We start from the raw sequence: 17,864 nt of genomic DNA on the forward strand, positions 1-17,864 counted from the left end.
GATGGGAATTATAATATTCTGATATTCAGAAGTGTAATAATTCTGAATCCAGAAGCAGGTATATTAGCATTGACAAAGTAGGAAGGGTCTAACTGAGCTTTCTCTCAGGACTTAACCTCATGGATTCCTAAGTGGTCAACTCTTATTTTCCCTCTTTTAAAATGGGTTGAGACACAATCACTGTTTCTCCAAGCACAGAGTGGCATCCCAGTGGCAGGAGAAGTGACTGTAGGTGGAATACAGACGAAAGTCTCCTATTTGAATTGTCATATATTTTAATTTCTACTACCAAAAAATACAATTAGATTATTAAACCTCAGAGACTACTGTTTAAGACAAAAAAAAAAAAAAGGGGTTGAGAATTTCCTGAGTCAGTATCTACTCTCTCCAGCACTAATGACTTCCCTCAGACATTGCCTTTTCTGCTGACCGCTTCCTGGCCACTGTTCCAGCAGTTCTCAGTGTGAAGTTCAACACTCTGCAGGCTGATATTTGGACTCTCCTTGAAAGACCAGTCCTTCTATGCATCAGAAGCCACAGTAAGTTGCAACTGCTGCCCTCCGATCCATCAAATGTTGGCGTAAACCTCATATTTACAAAAAATTATGGCCAGCAAGAAGAACAATGAATCAAGAAATTGTCCTATATTTCATGAATAATGTAAGAAACTACTTTTCAATTGTAATAATGATATTATTTCTTCTATAATTTAAACTTCAGCATAATAAATACATAATTGTATGTAATATTTATCATATATTTTGTTCCTACTATATAGTTATTTAAATATTATTATAAAAGTATACTAGTCAATAGCAGAAATAAAGAAGGAGTTTTCATTCCTTAAATTCTCATCGTTTAGAGTCATAAAGTGTTAGCCTCTGTTTAACCCTTCATTATGGTTTTCTAAGGGGCTGATCCCCGGCTTACGTTGACTGATGTTGTAACTGCCATATTCCACCAAAAGTGGCTTGTCCGAAAGCCTTGAACTGCACTGAAGCTGAACGTGAACCAAGGAGTTGGGCACTCGGAAAATCGTCTGGTGATCCATGTAGGAGCCGCAGTACCTGAGGAGTAAGGGTAGGGGGACACACAGCATGAGGGCCTGTCAACTGCATTCCTGTCTTCTGTCATCAGCGAATTCACTGATACTTTGGTCATTTAAGCTTCATAAACGGAGATGCTTATGGTAGAGCTGATGGTAGTTATCCATCCTATGCTAAGTGATTGCCATTGAATCACTTCTGTCCCCTTGATTTTCTCCTCTGCTAAATAAAACAATAGCAGTCTACCAACTATCTGTTACCTGTTGTTTTCCTCACCAATACTTATAATTAGAAGAAATACGGGTTTAATTCTCCTACGCCTCTCTCTTCTTTGAACATAAATAACTGCCTAACAAAAAAAGAATTGCCTACTCTGGCCACAAATCTCTCTACAGGGCAGAGTGGAATCCATGAGCTCAGGTTGAAAACGTGCAGAGAATTCCAGCAACACTTAAAGCAAAAGACAACAATCTTTCAATCTAAATTGAACTCTGATATGCACTTCAGGGCTTGTCCTTGGCAAAATTTCAAAATAGTGATGTCCATCCGCAATATCCCCCTACCTTGGTTTTTCTTTTCATCACCTAGGAGAAAATGTCCCCCCTACTAGTTATCCTTGCATGAGCACTGCCGTTAGTGGAACATGAAGTATAATTACACTGGGGCCCATGGTGAGTTAGGCTTCTGTCTTGTGTGAGCAAGACTTTCCCAGGTGTCTATTGTTTCTCAAAGGGAAACAGTAGACACTAGGCTTGAAGGAGGACGTCCTCCACTGGAATCTGTGAATGCCCATCACTCCAGGTCCCCAAAGCATTTGGGAACCACACGTTTCATGGGTCAGATGTTGGCATTCAGTGTGAAGAGCACAAGGATAACCTATCATTTTACAGTTCAAAACATTCACGTATATTTCAGGACAAATCTTTGCAATTGGCTGAAGTTCAGGAGCTGATCGGCGGGTAGACCAGCCCCTGGGTTACGAGGAAGAGACAGCAGCTGCAGGTGGCCACCTGGCTAAGCAGAAGCCAGCATCTGAGAGGTGCCTGAAAGCCTAGTCAAGCTTTTGGGGCCAGAGTCTACTCTAGTTGGTCATCTTGGGATCAGAAGCCTGCATTCTAAAATCATGATGATTGTTATCTGTATCTCATAGTTTTTATTGGAATTCTCCATTAATATTTACTAGAGTTTTCTTGCAAAGATTAGCCTCACTTCGACATTAAAGAGGAGTTAAGAGGAAAGGGGTCAAGCATGAAACCATGCTTGGGCTGGAGTTTACAGGGGGACAGTATGTAATGGGGCATAGTGGAGGTTTATGAAATGAAAGTAAAATAAAGCGAGAGACTGGAGAAACCCAGCAAGTGTTAGTTTACGTGGGCAGACACGTGACAGGTAAGAAAACTGAGACATAAAGAGGTGAAGTAATTTGTTAAAGTCCAAATAGTAAGTAAGCAGAGGCAGCATTAGGACACAGTTCACCGGATACTAAACCCTAGCACTTTCTAATGCACCAACAGCCTTGCCCTCCGGAACTTTGCTGGACAAAAGCTTAGGAAGGCTGTCCATTTCTTCAGGTTTATATACTGCATTCTAGGTGCCCTGAGCACTCATATCCCACCCCTATGTTCTCTGAATTCAGGATCACTAGGCTTCCTGGTGTCAGCATTACTTTTTCTTCCTTCTCCATGACAGACCCAAAGCCTTTAGGCTAACCTTAGCAGCAAGGTGCCAGGAATTAGTTCAATTAGAGCCTTTCTAATGAGAAGGACTGATAATGGGAAGGGCTGGCATTTTAAATCCCATGGGTACAACTAGTATCAAAAGAATCAGATAGAATTTCAGCCAACCCACAAGACAAAATGAAGAGCTGGTCCTTCAGGGAAAGTATTTAGGGCAGAGAGCTTTCCTGGTATTTGCAGGAGGAAACTATTCATATTTTGGCAGCAATACATCATGGGTGGCAGGGGTTGTTACTTAGGGGGAAAAAGCATCTCATTTTCAAAGCACTGCTTAATTTTAAGCATACAAGCTTACAATAGATTGGTAAAGATTTGTTTTCTGGACCTCTAATTAAATACCAAAATGCAATATCTTTCAAGCCTTGGGGCACATTCCATAGTATTTATGCATCCAATGTCATTTCCTTAGCAATCCTATTAATCATATTAATCATAGCTAAGATGTTCTGGTGTGTGGTAAGCATCATTTCATTGAATTCTTACCAAAAATCCCCACCTCATTACCTCATTTTACAGACTGACAAAGTGATTAAATAATTTGTCCTAGTTAATGTAGCTACTAAACAAGGCTGCAATTTGAACCTAGGTCTGCCTCCTACTTAATAGACCCTTGATTCAAAAATACTCCCAAAAGGAGTACAAGCCACATGTTAATAATGGATCCAAGAAAGCCATTAAATCAGGGAGATTCTATTCCAAGTCATTGATTCTAGGATCAATGACTATTTAGCAAGTCATCTAAGAGTCTAAATGAAATCAAAGAAGGTTGTTCAGGAAAATCATTTAGAAAGGGAAGGTTTCATTCATGGAATAGCTGTGAGCAAAGAATTAGCAGACAAGTCCCGAAGGCTAACTTCACAAGTTTCCTTAAAGTAAACTGAGAAGCTATTTGGCAAAGACAGGGCATCCTGTATTTTTTTTTAATACAAGACCTATTATAACTTTAGAAGCAAGTAAACATAACAAGAGCTAAAGGATGAATTAAGGGAGAGAGTAAGGACCTTCTAGATCAGTTCGGGAAGCCCAGGCGCCTAAATTTCTCTCAGATTCTTTCTCCTACTGCACAGAATTGGCTAATGGTTTCTAGCTTTTGTAATCATCAGGACTTCTATTTACTATTTTCCTCCATGGCTGCAATGGTTTTTCTGCCAATTATTTTTGTAAAGTATGGAGCGTGTACATCCATAGCCCAACAGCACAGAGCAGTGATAGAAACAGGGACTTGGGAGCCATAAGGACTTGAATCCTGGGTTAACCTCTTATGAGCTGAGTGACCTTGAGCAAGTTATTTAACTCCTGTAGTCCTCAGTTCCCCGGTCTGTAAATAGTAAAGTGCAGACTCTCTGGGGGAAAGGAATCCAAGGCTTTGAACTCCTGGGTGAGGCTTTTCATTGGGTTCTTCACATATGGAAACCACTTACATGTGCTCATTAATTTCCCACCATCCATGGTCACAGCCTTTCATACTCTTCTTGGTTATTGAATAGTTATGGAATTTCAGTGCTATGCCGAGAGTTGATAGGGGAGTCTATAAAAAACAAACGTAAGTCAGAAAAATGACTCAGTTGAAGAATATGTTTCAGACTAAGATTTTGTTACTCAGAATGCATTCCTTGGGCTTGCTATTTTAAGGGCATTTTATTCATTGTGCCCTGTGGCCCTTGGTGGGGTAGACCAGTTCCCCTGAACAAACTGACCTGAAGAGGAGAGCACGACAGAGAGGGAAGTGAGCTGCCCCCCCAGCACACCCTGTGCTCAAGGAGCAGCTGTGATGCCCCAGTGTGATGAGCTGAGACAGATACATTAGATCACCTCTAGGTTTCAGTTTCCTCCAAGTAACTGAGCTTAACTTTGAAAACACCCACTTGTTAGCAAGTTTACACACTTTCCTCCTTAGATGACAATAATGACAGTTTATTTAAGGCACTATTCTGATTCTTTAGGTAAAGGAGGAATGAATCAGCATCCTCTTCATATTAAACCTTGGTACTTCAGACGTTTCTGAGTCATCCCTATGTCTTCTTGGAAGAGATCAAACAAGAGAAGCAGCTACTTATGTGGTACGTGCACAAGTGAGCGCATACACACACACACACTGACATGTACACACACGCAATGCAACTGGCCTTGTTGTGGCATTGTATGACATGCACATACATCACATCTGATATGCCATAATTTTTGTTTTAATTTTCACTTTAGCCCAGGAATTATTTAAGAGAGAGTTCTTACATTTCCAGGGAGCAGAATTTTGGCTTCCCTATTTTCAAGGTTTTAAATTCTACCTGAGTTAGATAACAGATTATTTATTGCAGTATAGCATTTAATTTTTTAATTTACTAACAATTTTGTTGGGATCAAATTTATGAAGGCCCCAAGGTCATTTTTTTAAAAGGGTAATTTCTGTTTATATATATTACCAAACTCTTTATTTGTATGATTTAATACTCTTCCTAGCCTTATTTATTGTCCCTCACTGTCTCTGTCATGAGCCAAGAGAAAGGAAAATCTCTTATTGAAGCACTCTCCATTTCCCTTTGTACCTCATATAGGTTTTATGAGTATTAACGCTATATCCTTTGGTGCATAAATAATCGTAGATCGTTATGTGGATCACCCTCTTTATCACTGAAGACTGCCTTCCTTTTCCCACTGAGTGCCATAATTCCAGCATTGTCTGGCATTAAGGTTGTGATCCCTGCTTTCTGATTGTTTATATATGCCTAGTATGATATTGCCCATCCTTTTATTTTCAACTTTACAAAATCACTTTTTAAATTCATTTTGTCTTTTAAAAACAACATACATTTAAGTTTTAGGTAATACGTTGCAATTCAATCCTACTGCCTTATTCCTTTAACAGATGAATTTTGTCCATTGACTTTTATTGCTCTGACAGACATTTGGTTTTTCAGTTATGTCATCATATTTTATGTTATAGTTTCTTTGCTGTGTGGTGTGCTTCTTTCTAACTTGTGTTTAAATATAGTTCCCCTCCCACCTTAATCTACCTTTGAGAGGAAATGGATTGGGCACTTTATGACTGATTTAAACATAACAACATGGTTAGGCAGATAGTATGATTCCCATCTTATAGAAGAAGGAACCTAGACTAACCAAAGACAAGCAACTTTCCCAACACAGACCAGAAACTCAAACCAGTCCTGCATTTCTCTGAAGGCCTCCCTTTTCTCAGCACTGCCTGGAAACCCATGTCGGGAACCCCAGAGGAACAGGATTGTCTTTCATTCACCGTAAGACTCACAAGGCTCATGAGAACACACATCACATTTTTTTCACTCTTGTCATTTGGTTATTTCTTCACATTAAAAAAAAAAAAAAGATGTGAACTGAAAGATAGTAAATATATTTAAGGAATCAATTAAATTTTATAGCATGAGAACATATTCCAATGCAATCCTCCACAAAGAAGCTTGCTTAGGCATTTTCACTGAGTTCCAGAGCTCTGAAACAAAATGGATTTATATGCACCCCAAGCAAAAAGCCTCTCCACAGTGAAAGGAAATATGTCCCCTTGCACACTGATTCCGCTGACACAGAATCATACACAATTCTACTTTCATGCTTAGATTGGCCAAGAGACTCTACTGATATTACCGTGCTTGATAAATGATGGATGAGGTGCAGTTTCACAAAGTATTGCAAGCTATTTCAACAAATGAATGAGAAACGTGAAACTACTAAGTACGCTATTTCCCTCTATGTTCTGTACTCTCTGTTCCCACTGCCCAGCGCTGTACCTTTGTTTTGGAAACTGTAACCAAGTAAGGAGAGGAATTCTTCTGATCTGGAACTGCTGTATTTAAATATCTCTCTAGTCAGTGATGGTAACAAAATGCAGGACATGCCTTACTTTCAGTAACCCCTAACTTGCCAGTGGTTGTGTACACGTGTACACACAAACAAGAACCCACCTCAGATGAGCACTGGAAAATTCTTTGGCAAATATGCTTGCCACAGAATCATGGAAGAGAGGCTCTCTTCTGGGGAATCCCATCTATTTCCTGTGTGACATGAGAAGGTGAACTTGCATGGCCCACAGTGATCCCTGTTTATGTCTGGTGGACCTAACTGGATGGTGCTGGGCTGATGACATCTGTGATAAAACAACTGAAGGGACTGCTTTACTTTTTCTTCTAAGACTCTGAAACAAAACTGATTATTTGGAAAACAAAAAGAAGGAAGAGAGAGGGAGATGAATGTTCAGATAAGTGAATGTTATGACAGATAGGGAAGCTGAACATCTTTAGGAGCCCAGAAAAGGAGAGGCTGCTGAATTTATTTATGGAGGGGGCATGATTCCTTTTAATCCTACCTGGGTCACTTACTATTGGAGTGGCCTCTAGCAAATGCTTTGTCCCCATTTCTGTTTCCTTATCTATAAAATGACAAGAATATAGCTCCTACATCAGAGGTATGCTTTGAAGCGCAAATAAAATTATGTGTGCTGAAAACACTGAAGTACTAAACAAATGTAGATGACATATTATAACCTCAAAGTCCTTTTTTGGTTTTATTGATTTAATATCTCCCTCCTGCCCTGTAGTCTGTTAGCTCTGTGAGAGAAGGACTTTGGTAACCTTGCTACTAGGCATCCCTGTACAGTGAGTGACATGCAGCAGACATTCAACAAACATTTGTTGAACAGACAGGAGAGCTTGAGAGAAGAATCAGATGAGTTTTAAGTTGGAGCAAGAGTTAATCCTTCTCAGATAAATAAGACCTTAAAAACTCAGCTGGAAGTGAGTTTGAGAAGGGAATTGATTGTTCTTCAGTAGATTTGGAAATCAAACCAGTCACTAAGAAGGATTGGGGATGATAAAATTAACTCCTGTGTAGAAAAGGTTTTATCATGATTTGAGTCAATATTTTTGTTACTTAAGTCATGCAGTTCTTCATCATTTTTATTAAATGCAAAGATATTTTACAGGTCACAAATTATTTTTTACATGATTTCCATTTAGAAACATGATCTCAAAAGACAAAGGAGAAGCCACAGTGAGACAGTAGGAGGGGCACAATCACAGTAAAAATCAAATCCAATAACTGCTGGGTGGGTGACTCACAGACTGGAGAACACTTATACCACAGAAGTCCACCCACTGGAGTGAAGGTTCTGAGCCCCACGTCAAGCTTTCCAACCTGGGGGTACAGCAACAGGAGGAGAAATTCCTAGAGAATCACACTTTGAAGGCTGGCAGGATTTCATTGCAGGACTTCGACAGGACTAGGGGAAACAGAAACTCCACACTTGGAGGGCACACACAAAGTCGTGTGTGCATCAGGACCCAGGGGAAGGAGCAGTGACCTTAGAGGAGACTGAACCAGACCTACATGCTAGTGTTGGAGGGTCTCCTGCAGAGGTGGGGGGTGGCTCCGTTTCACGTGGGGACAAGGACACTGGCAGAAGAAGTTCTGGGAAGTACTCCTTGGTGTGAGCCCTCCCAGAATCCACCATTAATGCAACCAAAGAGCCCAGGTAGTCTCCAGTGTTGGGTCACCTCAGGCCAAAGAACCAACAGGGAGGGAACCCAGCCCCACCCATCAGCAGACAAGTGGATTAAAGTTTTACTGAGCTCTGCCCACCAGAGCAAGAGCCAGCTCTACCCACCACTAGTCCCTCTGATCAGGAAGCTTGCTCAAGCCTCTTAGATAGCCTCATCCACCAGAGGGCAGACAGCAGAAGCAAGAAGAACTACAATCCTGCACCCTGTGGAACATAAAACACATTCACAGAAAGATAGACAAGATGAAAAGGCAGAGGGTTATGTACCAGATGAAGGAACAAGATAAAACCCCAGAAAAACAACTAACTGAAGTGGAGATAGGCAACCTTCCAGAAAAAGAAATCAGAATAATGATAGTGAAGATGATCCAGGACCTAGGAAAAAGAATGGAGGCAAAGATCAAGAAGATGCAAGAAAAGTTTAACAAAGACCTAGAAAAATTAAAGAACAAACAGAGATGAACAATACAACAACTGAAATGAAAACTATACTAGAAGGAATCAATAGCAGAATAATGGAGGCAGGAGAACAGATAAGTGACCTGGAAGACAGAATGGTGGAATTCACTGTCATGCAACAGAATAAAGAAAAAAGAATGGAAAGAAATGAAGACAGCCTAAGAGACCTCTGGGACAACATTGAACACAACAACATTCGCATTATAGGGGTTCCAGAAGGAGAAGAGAGAGAGAAAGGACTCAAGAAAATATTTGAAGAGATTATAGAAGAAAACTTCCTTAATATGGGAAAGGAAATAGCCACCCAAGTCCAGGAAGTGCAGAGAGTCCCATACAGGATAAACCCAAGGAGAAACATGCCAAGACACATAGTAATCAAAGTGGCAAAAATTAAAGACAAAGAAAAATTATTGAAAGCAGCAGGGAAAAATGACAAATAATATACAACAAAACTCCCACGAGGTTAACAGCTGATTTCTCAGCAGAAACTCTACAAGCCAGAAGGGAGTGGCATGATATACTTAAAGTGATGAAAGGGAAGAACGTACAACCAAGATTACTCTACCCAGCAAGGATCTCATTCAGATTCAATGGAGAAATCAAAAGCTTTACAGACAAGCAAAAGCTAAGAGAATTCAGCACCACCAGACCAGCTCTACAACAAGTGCTAAAGGAACTTCTCTAAGTGGGAAACACAGGAGAAGAAAAGGACCTACAAAACAAACCCAAAACAATTAAGAAAATGGTCATAGGAAGATACATATAGATAATTACCTTAAATGTGAATGGATTAAATGCTCCAACCAAAAGACACAGGCTTGTGGAATGGATACAAAAACAAGACCCATCTATATGCTGTCTACAAGAGACCCACTTCAGACCTAGGGACACATACAGACTGAAAGTGAGGGGATGGAAAATGATATTCCGTGCAAACGGAAATCAAAAGAAAGCTGGAGTAGCAATACACATATCAGATAAAATAGACTTTAAAATAAAGAATGTTACAAGAGACAAGGAAGGACAGTACATAATGATCAAGGGATCAATCCAAGAAGAATATATAACAATTATAAATATATATGCACCCAACATAGGAGTACCTCAACACATAAGGCAATTGTTAACAGCTATAAAAGAGGAAATCTACAGTAACACAAAAATATTGGGGGAATTTAACACCTCACTTACTCCAATGGACAGATCATCCAAAATGAAAATTAATAAGGAAACACAAGCTTTAAATGACACAATAGACCAGATAGATTTAATTGATATTATAGGACATTCCATCCAAAAACAGCAGATTACACTTTCTTCACAAGTGCACATGGAACATTCTCCAGGATAGATCATACCTTGGGTCACAAATCAAGCCTCAGTAAATTTAAGAAAATTGAAATCATATCAAGCATCTTTTCTGACCACAACACTATGAGATTAGAAATCAGTTACAGGGAAAAAAATGTAAAAAACAGAAACACATGGAGGTTAAACAATACGTTACTAAATAACCAAGAGATCACTGAAGACATCAAAGAGGAAATAAAAAAATACCTGGAGACACATGACAATGAAAACACAATGATCCGAAATCCATGGGATGCAGAAAAAGCAATTCTAAGAGGGAAGTTTATAGCTATATAAGCCTACCTCAAGAAACAAGAAAAATCTCATATAAACAATCTCACCTTACACCTAAAGGAACTAGAGAAAGAAGAACAAACAAAACCCAAAGTTAGCAGAAGGAGAGAAATCATAAAGATCAGAGCAGAATAAATGAAATAGAAACTAAGAAACCAATAACAAAGATCAATAAAACTAAAAGATGGTTCTTGGAGAAGATAAACAAAATTTATAAACCATTAGCCAGATTTATCAAGAAAAAGAGGGAGAGGACTCAAATTACTAAAATTAGAAATGAAAAAGGAGAAGTTAGAACAGACACCACAGAAATACAGAGCATCCTAAGAGACTATGGCAAGCAACTCTATGCCAATAAAATGGACAACCTGGAAGAAATGGACAAATTCTTAGAGAGGTATAACCTACCAAGACTGAAGCAGGAAGAAATAGAAAATATGAACAGACCAATCACAAGTAATGAAATTGAAACTGTGATTAAAAATCTTCCATCAAACAAAAGTCCAGGACCAGATGCCTTCACAGGTGAATTCTATTAGACATTTAGAGAAGAGCTAACACCCATCCTTCTCAAACTCTTCCAAAAAATTGCAGATGAAGGAACACTCCCAAATTCATTCTATGAGGCCACCATCACCCTGATACCAAAACCAGACAAAGATACTACAAAAAAATAAAATTACAGACCAATATCACTGATGAATATGGATGCAAAAATCCTCAACAAAATACCAGCAAACAGAATCCAACAACACATTAAAAGGATCATACACCATGATCAAGTGGGATTTATCCCAGGGATGCAAAGATTCTTCAATATACGCAAATCAATCTATGTGATACACCATATTAAAAAACTGAAGAATAAAAACCATATGATCATTTTGATATATGCAGAAAAAGCTTTTGACAAAATTCAACACCCATTTATGATAAAAATTCTCCAGAAAGTGGGCATAGAGGGAACCTACCTCAACATAATAGAGGCCATATACAACAATGCCACAGCAAACATCATTCTCAATGGTGAAAAACTGAAAGCATTTCCTCTAAGATCAGGAATGAGACAAGGATGTCCACTCTCACCACTATTACTCAACATAGTTTTGGAAGTCCTAGCCATGGCAATCAGAGAAGAAAAAGAAATGAAAGGAATACAAATTGGAAAAGAAGAAGTAAAACTTTCACTGTTTGCAGATGACATGATACTATACATAGAGAATCCTAAAAATGCCACCAGAAAACTACTAGAGATAATCAATGAATTTGGTAAAGTTGCAAAATTAATGCACAGAAATCAATGCACAGAATTAATGCACAGAAATCTCTTGCATTCCTATACACTAATGAAGAAAAATATGAAAGAGAAATTAAGGAAACACTGCCATTTACCACTGCAACAAAAAGAATAATATACCTGGGAATAAACCTACCTAGGGAGACAAAAGACCTGTATGCAGAAAACTATAAGACACTGATGGAAGAAATTAAAGATGATACCAACAGATGGAGAGATATACCATGTTCTTGGATTGGAAGGCTCAATATTGTGAAAATGGCTATACTATCCAAAGCAATCTACAGATTCAATGCAATCCCTATCAAGTTACCAATGGCATTTTTTACGGAACTAGAACAAATCATCTTAAAATTTGTATCATGACACAAAAGACCCTGAATAGCCAAAGCTGTCTTGAGGGAAATAAACGGAGCTGGAGGAATCAGACTCCCTGACTTCAGACTATACTACAAAGCTACAGTAATCAAGACAACATGGTACTTGCACAGAAACAGAAAGATAGATCAATGGAACAAGATAGAAAGCCCAGAGATAAACCCAGGCACCTATGGTCAACTAACCTATGACAAAGGAGGCAAAGATATACAATGGAGAAAAGACAGTCTCTTCAATAAATGGTGCTGGGAAAACTGGAAAGCTACATGTAAAATAATGAAATGAGAACACTCCCTAACACCATACACAAAAATAAACTCAAAATGGATTAAAGACCTAAATGTAAGACCAGACACTGTAAAACTCTTAGAGGAAAACATAGGAAGAACACTCTTTGACATAAATCTTTTTGATTTATGATTTTTTTTTTTTTTTTTCCGTATGTGGTCCTCTCACTGTTGTGGCCTCTCCCATTGTGGAGCACAGGCTCCGGACGCACAGGCCCAGCGGCCATGGCTCACAGGCCCAGCCGCTCCACGGCATGTGGGATCCTCCCGGACCAGGGCATGAACCCGTGTCCCCTGCATCGGCAGGCAGACACTCAACCACTGTGCCACCAGGGAAGCCCCTTATTTATGATTTTTGATCAAAAATATTTTTGATCCACCTCCTAGAGTAATGGAAATAAAAACAAAAATAAACAAGTGGAACTAATGAAACTTAAAAGCTTATGCACAGCAAAGGAAACCATAAACAAGATGAAAAGACAACCCTCAGAATGGGAGAAAATATTTGCAAATGAATCAATGGACAAAGGATTAATCTCCAAAATATATAAACAGCTCATGCAGCTCAATATTAAAGAAACAAACAACCCTATCCAAAAATGGGCAGAAAACCTAAACAGACATTTCTCCAAAGAAGACAGATAGATGGCCAAAAAGCACATGAAAAGCTGCTCAACATCACTAATTATTAGAGAAATGCAAATGAAAACTACAATGAGGTATCACCTCACACCAGTTAGAATGGGCATCATCAGAAAATCTACAAACAACAAATGCTGGAGAGGGTGTGGAGAAAAGGGAACCCTCTTGCACTGTTGGTGGGAATGTAAATTGATACAGCCACTACGGAGAATGGAGGTTCCTTAAAAAACTAAAAATTGAATTACCATATGATCCAGCCATCCCACTACTGGGCATATACCTAGAGAAAACCATAATTCAAAAAGACACATACACCCCAATGTTCATTGCAGCACTGTTTACAATAGCCTGGTCATGGAAGCAACCTAAATGCCCATCGACAGCTGAACGAATAAAGAAGAAGTGGTACATATATACAATGGAATATTACTCAGCCATAAAAAGGAACAAAATTGAGTCATTTGTTGAGACGTGGATGGATCTAGAGACTGTCATACAGAGTGAAGTAAGTCAGAGAAAAACAAATATCATAAATTAATGCATGTATATGGAACCTAGAAAAATGGTACAGATGAACCGGTTTGCAGGGCAGAAGTTGAGACACAGATGTAGAGAACAAATCTATGGACACCAAGGGGGGAAAACCGCGGTGGGGTGGGGTTGGTGGTGTGCTGAATTGGGCGATTGGGATTGACATGTATACACTAATGTGTATAAAATTGATGACTAATAAGAACCTGCAATATAAAAAAAATAAACAAAAAACAACTAATACTAAACTTTCTTTGGGTTATTTGTATGGAAATATGTCAATATAAATGTTTCAGACATTACATGAAATTTCTAATATCTTATATGTTCTGGTATAATGTTATAAGTTATAATTCTAGTTATTACTTTAAAATGTATATCTCCGAAATAACTAAATTTCCTTGTCAATTGCATTATTATGAACATTCATCAAATCTTTATCTATGGTCATTTTAAAGTCTTTTGTCATTTACAGACAGTTCTGGGTATACTCTGATGCTTTTGCAAAAATGTTCCTCTAAAAGGGTTTCATCTTCAAGGAATTCATGGAAAAGACTCAGACAAGTACAGGTTTCTCGTAACTGACTATACTGCTGAACTGAATGAATAATCATTTTCAGAACTCTAATGGAAACCTGATGAATTCATAAAAGTGTTAAAAAAAGATAAAGATGAAAAAAAAATTAATTACCTGGGACTGAGTGAACTGATGAGGATGATTATAATTTTTGTGACTTTCTGTTTGAATAAAAAAAAAAGAAAAAAACAACAACAAATGCTGGAGAGGGTGTGGAGAAAAGGGAACCCTCTTGCACTGTTGGTGGCAATATAAATTGATACAGCCACTATGGAGAAAAGTATGGAGGTGAGGTTCCTTAAAAAACTAAAAATAGAATTACTATATGATCCATCAGTCCCACTACTGGGCATATACCCAGAGAAAACCATAATTCAGAAAGACACATGCACCCCAATGCTCATAGAAGCACTATTTACAATAGCCAGGTCATGGAAGCAACCTAAATGTCCATCGACAGACAAATGGATAAAGAAGATGTGGTACATATACAATGGAATATTATTCAGCCATGAAAAGGAATGAAATTGGGTCATTTGTAGAGATGTGGATGAATCTAGAGACAATCATACAGAGTGAAGTAAGTCAGAAAGAGAAAAACAAATATTGTATATTAACGTATATATGGGGAACCTAGAAAAATGGTACAGATGAACCAGTTTGCAGGGCAGAAATAGAGACACAGATATAGAAAACAATTGTATGGACACCAAGGGGGGAAAGCGGCGGGGGTGTGGGTGGTGGTGTGATGAATTGGGCAATTGGGATGTACATGTATACACTGATGTGTATAAAATAGATGACTAATAAGAACCTGCTCTATAAAAAAAAATAACATTCAAAAATTCAAAAAAAAAAAAAAAAAAGAAACGTGCTGTCACACAGCTATCAGTGGCTGTTCAAAGCCTTCCAACGAAGCAACAGCTTTATTTAACCTCCTCACTGAGAACAACCAACCTTGACCTCTGGGGAATGGTGTCATCGCTCAAGTCTGTCCCCAGTGTTTCCTGTCTCGCCTTTCCCATCCCCCACCCCCATGCTCTTTTCCTTATAGAGATTTCCTATTGTTCAGCATTTCTAACCCTTGACCCAGTGAAACAGAAAGTGATCTGATATTTTTGTTTGTACCCTGACTAAAACTTAATCACAACAACGTTTCGGGATTTTCCTTTTAAATCTTATGAATTACCATGGGATCAACATTTGTTTTATCTCAAAGGACTTTCAAACACTTGATGGAGCTTCTGGGAATGGGGTCTTTCTTGTTCTAGATATTATAAAGAAGATAACTCTGCTTATTGGAGAGTTGAAGAGGCAGAGGTTTGATGTCTTTCCCTCCTCTTTCCCCAACGCTTCTTTTCTTCTCTTTCCATCTACCCCTCTCCCCACCTTCAGACTTGCTAGTCACCTGAGGCTCTGAGCTTTTGCTGCTCTAAGGCACCAAGAATCTGGCAGTGAGCAAGAATCCAGAACCTTTATGTCTTAATTATATTTTAAATATTTGGGATAATGATAAAAAAATAATTTAAGGATGCCTACTAGTAGGTAGAGATTTGGGTATAATAAAATTATTTCAATATTTAACTGTTAGGACTGCGCACGAACCCTACATGCAGCAAGCACTCTCCTGCCTCCTCGGGGCCTTTGCCTCAGCTCTTCCCTTTACCCGCGACACTCTTACCCTCAGCATGCACCAGGTTAGTTCCCTCGTGTCTCAAGGTTCTATGCAAATGTCCCCTCGTCAGTGAGGCTTTCCCTGACCATCCTACTTGAGACAACAAATCCCAGACTTCCTACCTTTCACACCGCCACCCCCCCACTCAGCTACAGAGCCCCTCTCCAGCTGTATTCTCCATAGCATTGTACCATCATGGAACGCACTGCATGTATTTTACTTGTTTATTTCTTTGTCACCTGTCTCCCCGTACTTTATAGAGGACTCCATGACAGCAGAGCTTGTGTGTGTGTGTGTGTGTGTGTGTGTGTGTGTGTGTGTGAGAGAGAGAGAGAGAGAGAGAGAGAGAGAGAAAGAGAGATCTCATGCATCCCAGTGTTCAGAATACTGCCTGACACGGAGCAGGCATTTAATAATAATATGTTGAATGAATACAAACTAGACACTGCCTGTCACTTACATCTAACTGCTATGCCCCACAAAAATGATTTCATATGTATATGCTGAAAGAGCAAAGGCGACCTCCCTCTGCATTAATATAACAGCTGGAGAAGAAAAATAGGTTACACACCGAGATTTTGAAAAACAAACAAAAACCAGGGACTACCTGTCTAGTGCCAGAGGGAGACATATGTATTTCATATAAATTTACACTCCGCTTTGCTTATACAGCTGAAATATATATTGCCTAATTCAATTTATTATTTCTTTATTATTCTCATTATAATGCTGATGAAGTAATTAAAAATTAATAAATGAGCTCTACCATAATAAAATAGATTGTTTGATCCTATAACAATGTCTTTGCTCTTTTTAATACAAAGTAAGAAACTGGACAAATAAGCCCCAGTCTGCAAAAAGCAGTTAATTTGTGAGCAGCGGCTTGAAATTACAACAAACTTTCATGTTCTAGATAATATATTTTAATAAGGTTTAAATATTATAAAATTAACTGACATTCTTTTTGTAATTAAAAAAAATAAGTATAATTAAATTCAAAAATAAATAGCTACTAAAAATAGGATAGCAATAACTTTCTAAGATACTGTTAAAACTAGGCTACCTGAAATTTCCAGGTACACTTGCATTTTGGAGGGTAGTAGCTTGGGTAATATGGACTTGAAATTTTCCCTTCAAAGCCAGTGATTTCTTTGACCAACACTGTGTTTTCACATTCTGAAAAAAATATCCAGTAACACACAATGATTTGCAGTTGTGAGATTATGGGAAATAGACAGCATACATTTCTTTAACTACAAATGCACATTTTCTTGGTCAATAAGCTTATATATTTTTGAAATTAAACTATTTTTTTAAAAAAATAGTACCCTACAATGTATAGCTAATATACTGTTCAAAGTCTATACTTGTTTTCAAATCTTTTTTTTTTACATCTTTATTGAAGTATAATTGCTTTACAATGGTATGTTAGTTTCTGCTTTATAACAAAGTGAATCAGTTATACATATACATATGTTCCCATATCTCTTCACTCTTGCGTCTCCCTCCCTCCCACCCTACCTATCCCACCCCACTAGGTGGTCACAAAGCACTGAGTTGATCTCCCTGTGCTATGCAGCTGCTTCCCACTAGCTATCTATTTTATGTTTGGTAGTGTATATATGTCCATGCCACTCTCTCACTTTGTTACAGCTTACCTTTCCCCCTCCCCATATCCTTAAGTCCATTCTCTAGTAGGTCTGTGTCTTTATTCCTGTCTTACCCCTAAGTTCTTCATGACATTTTTTTTCTTAGATTCCATATATATGTGTTAGCATACGGTATTTGTCTTTCTCTTTCTGACTTACTTCACTCAGTATGACAGACTCTAGGCCCATCCACCTCACTACAAATAACTCAATTTCGTTTCTTTTTATGACTGAGTAATATTCCATTGCATATATGTGCCACATTTTCTTTATCCATTCATCTGATGATGGACACTTAGGTTGCTTCCATCTCCTGGCTATTTCAAATCATTTATTTTGGTTACAGATCTATAGGATGCTATTCCTTTCTTTAAAAAAACATGGTTTAAATATATTTTTTCTTCTAGTTTTATTGA

The 17,864-nt window shown here is 38.4% G+C and overlaps 1 protein-coding gene across 3 annotated transcripts in view; it reads right to left on the minus strand.

Annotated features, from left to right (window-relative positions):
• The window catches only part of TMPRSS7 (transmembrane serine protease 7), a 49,322-nt gene that overhangs the window by 12,338 nt on the left and 19,120 nt on the right, over positions 1-17,864 (minus strand). For all 3 annotated transcript variants that reach the window (XM_082625737.1, XM_082625739.1, XM_082625738.1), the window contains 3 exons: positions 16,863-16,975; positions 4,204-4,310; positions 931-1,067 (listed from right to left, as the gene is read on the minus strand). In XM_082625737.1, the coding sequence (XP_082481863.1) occupies positions 931-1,067; positions 4,204-4,310; positions 16,863-16,975 (357 nt within the window). The remainder of the gene's footprint in view (positions 1-930; positions 1,068-4,203; positions 4,311-16,862; positions 16,976-17,864) is intronic.

This window comes from Mesoplodon mirus, assembly GCF_964341445.2.
Source record: "Mesoplodon mirus genome assembly, chromosome: 6".
In the NCBI taxonomy this organism is placed as follows: domain Eukaryota; kingdom Metazoa; phylum Chordata; class Mammalia; order Artiodactyla; family Ziphiidae; genus Mesoplodon; species Mesoplodon mirus.